Here is a 15,449-nt window from a genome sequence, read left to right on the forward strand (position 1 = left end):
CCAGTAGAGAATTCTGTAAACTCAAAGCAGAACTACTGGGTGATCAGTGACTTTTCAGCATCCCAGGGTAGTGCGGACTACAAGTTCCAGAACGCACCGCGGCGAGCAGTTCAGGAACTACGGCGTCCGAGGAGGACTCCCCCGTCCCCCAACCACCCTCACGTCTTTTCGCTCCCAGAAGCCCGCGGGCGGCTTGGAGCGCTGCCCGTATCATGGCCGCGGGAGCCGGGACGGCGGGCCCTGCTTCCGGCCCGGGCGTCGTGCGTGACCCAGCGGCGTCACAGCCGAGGAAGCGGCCCGGACGGGAGGGCGGGGACGGCGGGGAGGGCGTGCGGCGGTCGGATGCAATGGCGGGAGGAGGCGGGAACAGTGACCGCAGCGGGCGGGCGGCGGGCCGGCGGGCGTCCCGGAGCGGCGGGCGGGCTCGGCGGGGGCGCCACGAGTCGGGGCTGGGGGCCGCGGCCGAGCGAGGCGCGGGGGACGCCCGGCTGGAGGAGGCGGTCAACCGCTGGGTGCTCAAGTTCTACTTCCACGAGGCGCTGCGGGCCTTTCGGGGTAGCCGATACGGGGACTTCCGACAGATCCGGGACATCATGCAGGGTGAGGGCCGGGCCGGGCCCGGGCGAGGAGGCGGGGGTCTTGGGGCCTTGCGGGGGTCGCCGAGCCAACCATGTCTTTCTTTCCCAGCTTTGCTTGTCAGGCCCTTGGGGAAGGAGCATGCCGTGTCCCGGTTGCTGCGTGTTATGCAGTGTCTGTCGCGCATTGAAGAAGGGGAGAATTTAGGTATGGCTGTTCTCGCGGTTTTGTTTTGTTGCTGGTGGTGGTTTTTCTCCCGAGCTTACTTGAGTAGGGTTTTGTTGTTTTACAAACTTAGATCCGGGACTGAAGGATGGATTCTTTGTTAAAATAAGTACGCTCTTGTCATCACGGGGATCTCTTATATTCTAAAATGGGTTATTTGGTTTCTTGTTTTGTCCAGTTCCGGTTGAGTTGGATTTTTTTTTTTAAAGCTTTGCTGTATTTCTTTATATGTGTGTGTCCCACCTGTTAATTGCTCACTTCACTTTATTATTGTCCAAAGCTAGTTACCTGAATGTGAATACATCCCCAACCCCACCCCCTTGTAGAGTGCTTTTTAGAGTACGAACACGTTGTTTTATTTATTTATTTATTTATTTACTGAACTGAATTTGACTGAGGCTTAACAGATGATCTTGTTTCTGGTCACACGTATCAGAGGAAGATAGATGCCTTTACTCTGAATCTGAGGGGCAAATGCAGGTGTGGAAAAATAATCTGTCTTAAGCTGGGTGCTGATGGTTTACACCTGTAATCCTAGCTATTCAGGAGGCTGAGATCTGAGCATCGAAATTCAGAGCCAGCCTGAGCAGGAAAGTTGCCAATTAACCACCAGAAAACTGGAAGTGGCACTGTGGCTCAAGTGGTAGAGCACTTGCTTTGAGCTGAAGACCTCAGGGACAGCACTTAGGCCCAGAGTTCAGAAGGGGGGAGGGAGAAGAGGGGAAATATATATATATATATATATATATATATGCATATATGTATGTATATATATACATATACACATATACATATATAATTATATATATAATTTATTTTTTTGTCAGCCCTGGGGCCTGAACTCTGGGTCTGGGCGCTGTCCCTCCCCTCAGCTCTTCAGCTTAAGGCTAGTACTCTACTGCTTGAGCCACAGCACCACTTCCAGCTTTTTCTGCTTATGTGGTGCTGAGGAATTGAACCCAGGGCCTTATGCATGCGAGGCAAGCACTCTACCACCGAGCCACCATGCCATCTTGAAGTATTAAAAGCGCTGGTTGTTGGTGGCTCACACCTGTAATCCTAGTCACTCAGGATCTTAGGATCTAGTTTGAAGCCAGCTTGAGCAGAAAAATCCTAAAGACTCTACAAGTAACCACCAAAATGACAAACTGGAGGTGAGGCTCAAGTGGTAGAGCACCAGTGAGCAAAAGTTCTGAGTTCTGATTGGTAACTACAGGCCAGGAGTTCAAAACCCTGGTAAACAGAGAGAGTGTTAAAAGCTGACCACTTTAAATTCACTAATTTGAATTTAGACCCTTACTATATATGTAACATTGTAGCAAGTACATCTCCAAATAACTGGATCTTACTATCTTTGCATGTTCCTTTCCCATAAATAATGTGTATATATAAATGTGCATATACATATGTGTGTGTATATATATATATACATATAGGGATATATATATATATGTATACATATATCTCGCTATATATGGGCATAACTTTTCCTCTCTGTAGAAAAGAGCTTAAAGTGAAAACTCTGCTTTGTCCTAGACTGTTCCTTTGATATGGAGGCTGAGCTCACACCATTGGAATCAGCTATCAATGTGCTGGAGATGATTAAAACGGAGTTTACATTGACAGACGGAGTAGTGGAATCCAGTAGAAAACTGGTCAAGGAGGCTGTAAGGCTCTATTTTCCTTTCTTTTCCTATTCTTTGTTTTTACCCTTTTAACAGAAGTCAGGGTCCGGGGTCTGAGGACACAGTGCTTAATCTTTTCATGTGATCTGGAGACAGGAGTGGTGAAAAAACAAGCAAGCTTGTGCAAGTGGCGTCATCTCTCCATGCCTCCCCTTCACCACCAAGGCCTTTTGTTTCTTCTTTTTTAAATTTAAGTGGCCTTCCTCCTGGCTCTAGCAGGAAAGGATGCTGTACATGGGAAGTAGATTGGTAATGAAGGCTGACAGTTCAGGAGTTCTATAAAAGGGCCACAGTATCTTTGGTCTAGGGTTTGGTCACCTTTGTCTAATAAATCAAAGGGAGTGCTCGCGGCCTTGGGAAATGTGAGGCAAACTGAGCTCTTTCATGCACTTGTCTGCAGATAGAGAGGCTTAGAGAGCATTCCTTTTGAGCAGACTACAATCTGCTAGGATAATGAGCCAGCTAGGAATGAAGGAATGGCAAGGCTGTATTCTTGGAAGTCAAGGAAAAAAGCTAATGAAGTATTTAAGAATTTGAAACTGTCCCTGTATCATGGCTCAGGTGGCATCAAGTCGTAGAACTTAAGTTTTATTTCAAACATAGAAGTGGCTGTGGGAAACAATCATGAAATGTTTTTTTCTTCTTCAGTGACCAAGGCATGCAAAAGTGGGGGTTGAAGAACAGCTCGGTATTTTCTTGGTAGGGGAATGTAAGGAACCTGGGAGAAAAGAGCACCTCTTAAAAGGCTGGGATCTTAGAACGGGAGGGGAAAGTGAAAGGAGAAAGCCTTGCTTACTTCAAGTGTCCTGCTAGAAACAGCTAGTGTGCCTGCATACAGATACTTTATCTAGTGAAAGAACGTGAGCAAGAACTTCTTTCATACTTGAAAGAATGCTTAAGTACTGATTCATTTTCAAAAAGGAATAAATCCTCATTTGATTTTAGTATAGTTTAGTATAGCTTAGTATAGTAAAGTTTGGTTTGTCATCTGACTCCTCTCCTGGAAGAGTCTTTGTGGATGGATACATTAAAGTCTCTCTGTCTTTTTAAAAATTTGGTTTATTTATTTTGTTTATTTTTGTGACACAGTCTCACTGCATAACCCAGTTTGACCCTGAACCTGAGATCTTCTTGCCTCAGCCTCTTGAGTACTGGGATTATAGGTGTGAGCCACATTCCTAGATTTCTTGTTAGGAGTACAATCTGCCAGCAAAATCTGAACACCCTTAAATAGTCAGCTACATTCTTACCTTGACTGCTTTATGCTCTTCCTACCCCGAACTAGGTTCTAGATACCTTGTTATACTTACTCTCTTGCTGTTAGTACAGTGTACCAAGTTACTCCAAGACTTAGTAGTTTAAAACAATAGTAACTTTAAGTTTGCAAAGGTCAGGATCTTGGTAGTGGTTTAGCTGAGTGGTTCTAGCCCAGGGTTTCCCATAAGGCTATCGTGAAGCCGGCAGCTAGAATTGCAGTCATGCCCTAGGATGTGGCTCAGTGATCAGGCACATCCTAGTGAAAGAAGTCCTGAACTCAATCCCTAGCAAAAAAAATAAAATAAAAAGCCCTGGACTGATCCCAGCAAAAAAATTAAAAGAAGTAAAGGAATTGCAGACATGCCGGACACTGGTGGCTCACACCTGTAATCCTGGCTACTCAGAAGACTGAGATCTGAGTATTATAGTTCAAAGCTAGCCCAGACAAAAGACTTTTTGGGGAGGAGGAGAGGCATGGGGACAGTCCTGGGCTTGAACTCTGGGCCAGGGTACTGTCCCTGAGCTGCTTTTTGTTCAAAGCTAGCACTATACTACTTGAAAAACAGCGTCACTTCTGGCTTTTTCTGTTTGTGATACTGAGGAATCTGAACCCAGGGCTTTATGCATGCTAGGCAAGCACTCTTCCACTAAGCCACATTCCCAGTCCCACATGAGACTCTTATCTCCAATTAACCACCAGAAGACCACAAGTGGAGCTGTGGCTCAAAGTGGTAGAGTGCTAGCCTTGAGCAGAAAAAGCTTAGGGTCAGCTCTCAGGCCCTAACTTGAAGCCCCATGATAGACAAAAAAAAAAAAAAGAATTGCAGTCACTACAGGACTCAGCTGAGGCCAGGTTTGACAGTGCATGCCTTCCAGCACTTGGGAGATACAGGCTGAAGGATTTTGAATTTCAGGCTAGCCCTCAAATTAGACCCTGCTTTTTTGGGGGGGAGGGGTCTGGTCATGGGGCCTGAACTCTGGGCCTGGGCACTGTCCCTCAGCTCTTCAGCTCAAGGCTAGCACTCTACCACTTGACCCACTGCGCCACTTCCAGTTTTTTTTTTTTTTTTTGCTTATGTGGTGCTGGAATCGAACCCAGGGCCTCAGGCATGCAAGGCAAGCGCTCTACCACTGAGCCACCTTCCCAGCCCTAGACCCTGCTTTAAAAAAAAAAAAAAGCTGGGGCTAAAGTATTTCTTTTGCACTTAAATGGTTGCTAGGACTCAGGCAGTCTAACCAATGCTGGTGCAGTGTATGAATGGGAGTGTTGGAGCCATAGTTATCTTGTATCTTAATTATTAAATGATACGTGTTGTTTGTCTTCAGTTTCTGAAGCTTCTCATTTAGAGTCCTGGTCTGTTAATGATCATTTTGGGGAAAATATCATGGGGTACCTAGGCTCAGTAAGGCTTTTGGGGGCTGGGAAAGTGGCTCAGTGGTAGAGTGCTTGCCTTGCATGCATGAGGCTCTGGATTCGAATCCTTGGTACCTCATAAGAAGAAAAAGTTGGAAGTGGTGCTGTGGCTCAAGTGGTAGAGCTCTAGCCTTGAGCTAAAGAGCTGAAGAGCCCAGAGTTCAAGCCCCATGACTAACCAAAAATAAATAAAATGGAGTAAATAAGGCTTTTTGATGCATTTAAGCAAATCACACAATAAGCAAATGTGTGTGTGTGTGTGTTTTAATTTTTATTTTTTTGTCAGTTGTGGGGCTTGAACTTGGCCTGGGCGCTGTCCCTGAGCTCTTCAGCTCAAGACAAGCACTCTATCACTTGAGCCACAACACCATTTCCAGTTTTCTCGTGATTAATTGGAGATAATAGGTTTGTGGTAAATCATATTTCTCATTGCCAAGTACAGTTTTTAACCACCAGTTTCAGTTAAGAATGTCTTTGCTCAAGAAGTAAAAATTCACTCATTACAGTAAATATAAACCCCTACGTAAACATATTTTCAGGATTTGGGTGATGAAACAGGGTTTACTTGAAGCATTTCTTTCTGCTGCACACCAAAACATGCTGTCCATCTTTAGAAAAAGGACTTGTGTGGTTGAGTTGCCCACAGAGCTACTAATTTTTTTTTTTTTTTTTTTTAGGGAACACTGTTTTGACCAAAAAAAAACAACTGACAAACTGGTTTGCTCAGACATGTGTGATTGGCAGCCATTTTCCTAAGAATGGAGCAAAGTGAATCTGTTCATTAAAACAGTTGACAGTGTTGATTACAAATGGCAAAATTCAGGCTTTTAAATTAGAATTAGACTTTTGGAAGATTTAGAGTCCTGGGACTTACAGTTCTCCAATCCTTAGATTGTTCTAAAGATAGTTAAGACTTTGAAGTTTTGGGATATCTACGTAAATCAGTGGACCAACGTTTTCCAAGAACTTGGTGTATGGTGTTAGAAACGGATTCAGGAATGAGAGATCCTTTTAAAGTACAAGATAGATGGATTTTTATTTATTTATTTTTTATTGGTCATGGGGCCTGAACTCTGGGCCTAGGCGCTATCCTTGAGCTCTTCAGCTCAAGGCCAGCATTCTACCTCTGGAGCCACAGCACCACTTCTGGCTTTTTTGCTTAAGTAGTACTGAGAAATCAAACCTAGGGCTTCATGCATGCAAGGCAAGGGCTCTACCACTGAGCCACCTTCCCAGCCCCAGACAGATGGATTTGCATGCAATTGATTATGAAAAGTTTGCTTGCTAAAGTTTGGTGTACAGTCATGGCGTAGCCACAGTACAGGTCTGTAATTTCAATGCTTGGGAAGTAGGGCAGGGAGATTGTGGGTTCCAATCTATCCTGGACTACATAGTGAGACCCTGTGTCAAAAAACCAAATGAGTAGATAAATATATTTCTTCCAACTTCTTGTTTGTATAAAGCTGAATTTTAAAGTTCTCCCTCAACAGATTTAATGCAGTAACAGTTACTAGAATACAGCCATCTATGTTGAACCAGATATTATAATAGAGAATTATAAGAGTGGAAAACAGTGTTACCCTTCCATGAAACTTCTAAGAAAGTGTAGTGACTTTTTTTCATGATGATATTGGTTATATTAATATATAATGAGTTTGTCTTTTAATGAATTATATTTTTCTTTTTTTTTCTTTTTGTCTTTCATGGGGCCTGAACACTGGGCCTGGGCGCTGTTCCTCAGCTCTTCAGCTTTAGACTAGCGCTCTACCACTTGAGCCTCAGCCCCACTTCCAGCTTTTTCTGCTTATGTGGTGCTGAGGAATCGAACCCAGGGCCTCATGCATGCAAGGCAAGCACTCTACCACTGAGCCACCTTCCCAGCCCCATGAATTACATTTTTCTTGGTTGTATATTTCTTTTATGCAACTCACATAAACAATAGCTCTTTGAAGTCCTCATTAACATTTAAGAATAGTAGAAAAGGCTGGGGTGCTGGTAGCTCACACCTGTAATCCTAGCTGCTCAGGAGGCTGAGATCTGAAGATCACGGTTCAAAGCCAGCCCGGGCAGGAAAGTCCATGAGACTCTTTATCTATAATTAACCACCAGAAAATCTGAAGTGTCACTGTAGTTCAAAGTGCTACCCTTGAGCACAAAGAGCTTAGGGACAGATCCTAGGTTCTGAGTTCAAGCCCCACAACTGACCAAAAAAAAGTAGAAGTTCTTTTTGGGGAGTGGGGTGGGATGTGGGTGCTATCTTAGTTCATGAACTCAGGGCCAGGTCAGTGTTCTTGACCTTTTTGCTCAAGGCTAGTGCTCTACCACTTGAGCCACATTTCTACCTTTTTTTTTTTTTTTTTTGGTCCGGTCATGGGGCCTGAACTCTGGGCCTGGGCGCTGTCCCTCAGCTCTTCAGCTCAAGGCTAGTGCTCTACCACTTAAGCCACAGCACCACTCCCGGATTTTTTTCTTTTTGCTTATGTGGTGCTGAGGAATCGAACCCAGGGCCTCATGCATGCAAGGCAAGCACTCTACCACTGAGCCACCTTCCCAGCCCCACATTTCTACTTTTGGGTTTTGGTGGTTAATTGGAGTTACATACTTTCCTGCCTGGGTTGGCTTTGAACCACAATCCTTAGATCTCAGCCTCCTGAATAGCTAGGATTATGGACACGAGCCAAAAGCTGCGTGGCTTTTTCTCTCTCTCTTTTTTTTTTCTTCTTTTTTTGCCAGTCTTGGGGCTTGAACTCAGAGCCTGGGCACTGTCCTTGAGCTTCTTTTTGCTCAAGGCTAGTGCTCTGCCATTTGAAACGCAGCACCACTTCCTGCTTTTTCTGATTATGTGGTACTGAGGAATCGAACCCAGGTCTTCATGCATGCTAGGCAAGCACTCTATCACTAAGCCACATTCCCAGCCCTCTTCTGATTTCTTCTGATAAGTAATTAGACATTCCAGATAATTTGCCTTTCTTTTTTCTGTTTAGCCAGAAACTCTTAGGAGTCTTAGGAGCTGAGTTTTACCAGTTTCAGAAGCCAAGGTTGACAGTCCTTTCATCATCTCAGTTAAATAAATCTTTCGAGTAAACATTGGGTTCTATACTTACTTCCTAGTCATCTATACAAGACCTCCTGTTTTGTTTTGTTTTGTTGTGAGGCAGGTAGTCAAATGCTTTGCTCAGTGGCTGGCACTCTACCCACTGAGCCAAGCCTCCATATGAGGCCTCCTACTAACTGGAAGGCAGATTGTACCTTCACATTTTCTTTAGTAGCTTAGGAATTGCTCTGTTAGCTCTCTCTTCATCTCAGCATGGTTTTTCGAAGAACATAGCAAAGGTAGGCATTTCTGTCTCTTAATTGCAATAACAAGCCATAGGAAAGCAAACACTGATAGGTATGTGGAAGATGCTACTTAATAGAAGCTCTACATTCTTCAGATCAGAATTGAGGCCAATCTGAGCTACATAAAGAAATTCTGTCTATACAATAATGGTAACAAGAGACAAACTCTCTTTCCATAAAGAACTCTAATTCTTGAAACAGAAAGCACAGTCAAGACCTTTTAAACATTTCTGTTCTCCAGAGAGCCATGTTTCTTTTTCATCTGCTTCTTTATAGTTCCTTCATTTCGGGAAGTTTTGTTTAGTTCACTCATAATGTGTTTCTTCTAACATGAACCTATTTAATCTCTTGTGAAAAATCAGAGCTTGCAGTTTAAGTTAACCAGATACCATTGATAGGGCTAATGCTCCATAGGACAAAGGAAATTATACTTATTTCTGAGAATTGCCAAGTGAAAAAGCACTTGTTCATCCGTTCAAAACGAATGTTTTCCTACAGGAAATTAATATATAATTTAAAATGTTAAGTTTATAATAAAATATTGCAGTTTTTAACTTCAATTTTGAAAAGATTCACATTTCCTTTCTTATTTCAGAAATTAAATATAGGAAGACCTGTTTCAGTTCTGGGGGAGGTAGAGCAAACACTTTCCATTTCTGTTAATACAACTAAAAGTCTTAAAGAGAATGCTGGGAGTAGTGAAGATTTTGAAATGTAAATGCCATTGGGCAGGTTGGCAAGAACAGAATTTGAAGTTTTGCCAAACTAGTGTTGACTAGCTTATCTTTTCCCCCCTTCTGTGTGTCTTGCGCTCTGGCTCTGGCAGCCAGAACCCTGGAAGTACACTCCACGTGAGAACACAACCCCAAGAGCAGCTCTCTGTCTGAGGGACCCTTCCAATGGTCAGAGGTGGTGGGAGAAATCCATTTGTTCTTTTTCCCTTCTGCCCTGGTGCCTAGGCAAATTACGACCGTGCTTCATGGGCTGCGGCACTGACAGTGGCACCCAGAGCTGAGGAAGGGAACCTTTCCTGTCACCAGGGAAAGCTGGATTCCACAGAATTTAGAACAGATTCCATTTTTTGTTTTTTGTTTTTGTTTTTGTCGGTCGTGGGTCCTGAACTCTGGGCCTGGGCACTGTCCCTCAGCTCTTCAGTTCAAGGCTAGCACTCTACCACTTGAGCCACAGCACCACTTCTGGCTTTTTCTCCTTATGTGGTGCTGAGGAATTGAACCCAGGGCCTCGTGCGTGCAAGGCAAGCATTCTACCACTGAGCCACCTTCCTAGCCTCGTGTTTTTTTGTTTTTTACCCGTCTCCAACCTGCTGATTGGCCCTGGATGCAGATGCATTAGTGTGTGGCAAAGTGGACAAACCGAGCCTCCAGGACCATAAGCCTGATGCTTGAAAATCAGTTGGTATAATCTGCCATATTCTTCTATCAGTTGATGTAGAGAAAACATTTTTTTTTTTTTTTTTGCGGGGGGGGGGGGGTCCGGTCATGGGGCCTGAACTCTGGGCCTGGGCGCTGTCCCTCAGCTCTTCAGCTCAAGGCTAGTGCTCTACCACTTGAGCCACAGCGCCACTTCTGGCTTTTTTTTTTTCTTATGTGGTGCTGAGGATTCGAACCCAGGGCCTCATGCATGCAAGGCAAGCGCTCTACCACGGAGCCACCTTCCCAGCCATAGAGAAAACATTTAACAAGGCGCAGTATTAATATAAGATCTTTAAAGTATCCAAGAAAAATTAAGGGCTTGACTCAAGGAAAATAGAGCACTAGCCTAGCAAGTATGAGACTCTGAGTGGGGTCTTTAGTACTGCCAGAAAATAACAGCAGCAACAAAAGCAGCAAGCCAGAAATAGAGATGCCCTTAACCTGATAAATGATATTTACAAAACACCCAAAGCTGACATGTTTAATAGTCAGAACCAGACACCTGAAATAAGGCAGGGAATGTCCATTCTCACCACTTATCTTTAGTATCCTACTAGAAGGCCTAGACTTCAAAGCAACAACAACAAAAAAAGCGTATTCCTAACCAAGCACTGGTCACTCATGCCTGTCATCCCAGCTACTCAGGAGGCTGAGATCTGAGAACGGTGGTTCAAAGCCTACCCAACCAAGTAAGTCCATGAGACTCTTTATCTCAAGCACTCGCCTTGAGCAAAAGAGTTCAGGAACAATGCCCAGGCCCTGAGTTTAAGCTCCAGGACTGGCACCAAAAGAAAGCATGTTACAGCAGGGAGCTGGTGGCTTATACCTGTAATCCTAGCTACTCAGGACTGAGGATCATGGTTCAAAGCCAGCAGGAAAGTCTGTGTGACTCTTACCTCCAATTAACTGCCAGAAAACTGGAAGTGGAGCTCTAGAGCCTAGCCTTGAGCAAAAAAGCTCAGTGACAGTGCCCAAGCCCTGAATTCAAGCCCCATAACCAACAATAACAAAAAGTATCAACTGGAAAGGAAGGAATAAAAGTTATCTCCATTTGTAGTTAACAGAAGCCCCATGGAATACAGAAAAAGCTCCTATAATAATTGTTAGCAGTTGTAGGTCAACAGAGATGTCAGTCGTATCTGTATGATAGCAGTGAAATATGAAGCGGAATTAAAAGTGTCCTTTATAATAATTGAAAACAAAGCCCTACAAACCTTTGATAAAAGTCTAGTAAGACATGCAGAATCTGCCGTGTGGAAATAAAATGCTGATGAAAGAAATGAAGATCTAGTTGAAAGATAAACCATGTTCCAGGGTTAGAGGACTTAATAAAGTGGAGATGTCAGTTCTCTTGAAGTGATCTTAGAGTAAATAGGACTCCATTCACAATCTTGGCAAAGTTTTCTATAGATAGAGACTAGCTGACTTGAAAATGCATATGAAATGGACGAAATTACTATCCAAAGCAATTTTGTAAGAAAAAGTTGGACGACTCATGCTACCCAATTTCAAGAACTGCTGTAAAGATAGAAGATTCCAGAATCACACACACACAAAAGAGTCACTGAATTTTAGTTAGGGCTGGGAAGGTGGCTCAGTGGTAGAGTGCTTGCCTCCCATGCATGAGGCCCTGGGTTCCATTCCTCAGCACCACATAAGCAGAAAAAGCCAGAAGTAGTGCTGTGGCTCAAGTGGTAGAGCGCTAGCCTTGAGCTGAAGAGCTGAGGGACAGCGCCCAGACCCAGAGTTCAAGCCCCACGATCGACCAAAAACAAAGAATTTGAAGTCAGTAGGAAAAGATATCCACAAAAACAAGTTTCCAACAAGTGTTGAAATAATGGAATATGCAGAAATCAGTCAACTTTGTAATTATAATAAAAAGTTAAAGATATTATAAATGTAATGCCGGGCGCTGGTGGCTCACGCCTGTAATCCTAGCTACTCAGGAGGCTGAGATCTGAGGATCGCGGTTCAAAGCCAGCCCGGGCAGGAGAGACCGTGAGACTCTTATCTCCAATAAACAACCAGAAAACCGGAAGTGGCGCTGTAGCTCAAGTGGTAGAGCGCTCGCCTTAAGCTGAAGAGCTGAGGGACAGCGCCCAGGCCCGGAGTTCAAGCCCCATGACCGACAAAAAAAAATAAAAATAAAAATAAATAAATGTAAAAACCATAGTGTTTTAGAAGAAAACATGAACATCTTCGTGCTCTAGGAAAAAGTTCAAAGAATACCAAAAACAATGGGGAAAATTTGCATACATACTAGGCTTCAAAATAAAGCTTTTGCTCTGAGGGAAACACTAAAAAGAAGGAAAAGACAGCTACAGGATGAAAGAAACATTTGCAGAGCTGATAAAAGACATCCACAATATATAAACTCTTAGAAAAAAGCTCTCCTGTATCCAGAATGTATAAAGAACTCAAAGCAAGCCGGGCGCTGGTGGCTCACGCCTGTAATCCTAGCTACTCAGGAGGCTAAGATCTGAGGATCGTGGTTCAAAGCCAGCCCGGGCAGGAGAGACCGTGAGACTCCTATCTCCAATAAAACCACCAGAAAACCGGAAGTGGTGCTGTAGCTCAAGTGGTAGAGCGCTCGCCTTGAGCTGAAGAGCTGAGGGACAGCGCCCAGGCCCAGAGTTCAAGCCCCACGACCGACAAAAAAAAAAAAAAAAAAAAACTCAGCAAATCTATTCAAATCTTTTTTTGTTATTTTTTAATGGGCAAAAGGGTCATCAAAAAAATACAGAAATGTCAGGTGCTAGTGGCTCACATCTATAATCCTAGCTACGCAGGAGACAGAGTTATGAGGATTGGGGTTCAAAGCCCAGGCAGGAAAGTCTGTGAAACTGTAACCACCAGAAAAGCCAGAAGTGGCGCTATGGTTCAAGTGGTAGAGCTTGAGCCTTCAGCTGAAGAGCTCAGGACAGCACCCGGGCCTAGAGTTCAAGCCCCATGACCAACCAAAAAATATATATATATATTGAGAGAGAGAGCGAGCGTGCTAAGCACTAGTGGCTCATGCCTATAATCCTGGCTGCTCAAGAGGCTGAGATTTGTGGTTCACAGCCAGCTCAGGCAGGAAAGTTCAAGAGACTCTTATCTCCACTTAACCACCAGAGAACTGGAAGTGAAGATATGGCTCAAAGTGGTAGAGTGCTAGCCTCGAGTGAAAAAATCTCAAGGACAGCACCTAGGCCCTAGTTAAACCCCACAGCTGAGAGAGAGGACAAAAAGAAAAAACATGGCTGGGAATGTGGCTTAATGGTAGAGTGCTTGGCTAGCATGCATGAAGCCCTGGGTTCAATTCCTTAGCATCCAATACACAGAAAAAGCCAGAAGTGGCATTGTGGTAGAGTGCTATCCTTGAGCAAAAGAAGCTCAGGGAACTGCTCAGGTCCTGAGTTCAAGCCCCAGGACTGGCCAAAAAAAAAGCACATGAAAAGATAACCTCATTTACACAGCTATTGAGGAAGTAGCCATTAAAACCATACATCAGGGCTGGGAAGGTGGCTCAGTGGTAGAGTGCCTTACATGCATGAGGCCCTGGGTTCAATTCTATAGCACCACATAAGCAGAAAAAGCTGGAAGTAGTTCTGTGGCTCAAGTGGTAGAGCATTAGCCTTGAACTGAAGAGCTGAGGGACAGTGCCCAGGCCCAGAGTTCAGGCTCCATGACCAACAGCCTGAAAGAACTGAAGGTAGAGTGCTTGCTTAGCAAGCACAGACTTCAAAGTCAACCTCGAGACCCACCAAAATGGTGTAGATATTCCTGGGGATGTAGAGCGAGCCGCTATAGCTCAGTGCCTGGGGTCTTCAGAACTCAGCCTCACTTGGTGCTCTTTTTTTTTTGTTGGAGACCAAGAGTTGAACTCGGTGGCTGATGCTTTACCATCTGAGCCACAACTCCAACCCCAAGAGTTGGTTATTTTCTTCTTCACTTATGACTTTTTTTTTTTGTTCCTGAACTTGGTCTGGGTGCTGTATCTAAGCCCTTCAGCTGAAGGCTAGCATTCTACCACTTGAGCCACAGCGCCACTTCTGGCTTTTTCTCCTTATGTGGTGCTGAGGAATCGAACCCAGGGCCTCATGCATGGGAGGCAAGCACTCTACCCCTGAGCCATCTTCCCAGCCTGGCTTATTTTTTAACAAGGTCTTTTCCAAAGGTCTGTTTCTTCTTGTTTTCTTTCTTACTATGTAGCCCAGGCTCACCTAGGTGCTCCTTTTGAACTCTTCTTGATCCTCTTGCCTCAGCCCTCCCAGACACCTATCCTTTTTGGTCTTTGTTTTTTGTTTCCTGCAGTGTTAGTGATTGAACCTAAGGCCTTGCAAATACTAGAAAATGCTGTAATACTGAGCTCCCTCCCCATTCAAAGGTCTGTCTATGCTTGTCTTTGAGACAAAATTTAAGGTAGCTACATTACATTTACACAACTCCCAGTACCCTTCATTAATTAGCTTACATTAGTTATACAGGGGAATTTCGTTGCCTTTCTACATGTTTTGAATGTGTTCCCATCTCCTGTCTCTTTTTTTTTTTTTTTTAATGTTCACAATATTGGGTGTTTTTGTTTTTGTTTTTGTTTTTTGTTTTTGCCGGTTGTGGGGCCTGAACTCTGGGCCTGGGAGCTGTCCCTCAGCTCTTCAGCTCAAGGCTAGCTAGCCCTCTACCACTTGAGCCACAGCACCCCTTCCGGCTTTTTCTGCTTATGTGGTGCTGAGGAATCGAACCCAGGGCCTCATGCATACAAGCCAAGTACTCTACCACAGAGCCACCTTCTCAGCCCTAATGTTGACAATATTAAAGTTTCCTTTTCAAGGCCATGTGCTGGTGGCTCACACTGTAGTCCTTGCTACTAGGGAGGCTGAGATATGAGGATTGCAGTTCAAAGCCAGCCTCTGTGCAGAAAAGTCCTGATAAGACTCTTCTCTCCACTCAAAAACCATAAGTAGAGCTGTGGCTCAAAGTGGTAGATCATTAGCCTTGAGCAAAAGAGCTCAGGGACAGTACACAGGCCCTGAGTTCAAGCTCCATGACCGAGAAGGAGAAAAAAAAAATACTTATTTTAAAATTTCAGTCAATGGGGCTGGGAATGTGGTTTAGTGGTAGAATGCTTGCCTTGCATGCATTGAAGCCCAGGGTCCTTCCTATTCAGTACCACATAAACAGACAAGGCCACAAGTGGTACTCTGGCTCAGATGGTAGAGTGCTAGCCTTGAGCAAAAGAAACTCAGAGACAGTGCCAGGCCCTGAGTTCAAGCCCCCAGAACTGGCAAAAAAAAATTTTTTTTTAATTTTCAATGTTATTTTATTGCCACATATATTCTCCTGAGATGTCTTTATAGAAAGCAGTTTTTTTCTGTGGTTGATGAGAACAGTTCATCTGCCTGGAATTTCCTGCTTTGTAGTTGCTTCTTGTAGATGAACTTTGTTTGTTAGTCTCAGTAATTCCTTGTGCATTTTGAAGTTGCCAGGTGATGTTTACTGGTATAAGAGGCTTGTTTTTTCACTCCCCTGCAGAATTGG

General features: G+C 44.1%; 1 protein-coding gene across 2 annotated transcripts in view; it reads left to right on the forward strand.

Moving 5' to 3' along the window:
- The first annotated feature begins 173 nt into the window (after positions 1 to 173).
- Terf2 (telomeric repeat binding factor 2) overlaps positions 174 to 15,449 on the forward strand; it is a 32,699-nt gene continuing 17,423 nt past the window's right edge. For both annotated transcript variants that reach the window (XM_070004707.1, XM_070004708.1), the window contains exons 1-3: positions 174 to 600; positions 688 to 783; positions 2,338 to 2,468. In XM_070004707.1, coding sequence (XP_069860808.1) covers positions 213 to 600; positions 688 to 783; positions 2,338 to 2,468 — 615 coding nt within the window. In that variant the 5' untranslated portion in view covers positions 174 to 212. The remainder of the gene's footprint in view (positions 601 to 687; positions 784 to 2,337; positions 2,469 to 15,449) is intronic.

The sequence above is a fragment of the Dipodomys merriami genome, unplaced genomic scaffold (assembly GCF_024711535.1).
Source record: "Dipodomys merriami isolate MVZ:Mamm:240054 unplaced genomic scaffold, mDipMer1.0.p SCAF_64, whole genome shotgun sequence".
NCBI classification, from domain to species: Eukaryota; Metazoa; Chordata; class Mammalia; order Rodentia; family Heteromyidae; genus Dipodomys; species Dipodomys merriami.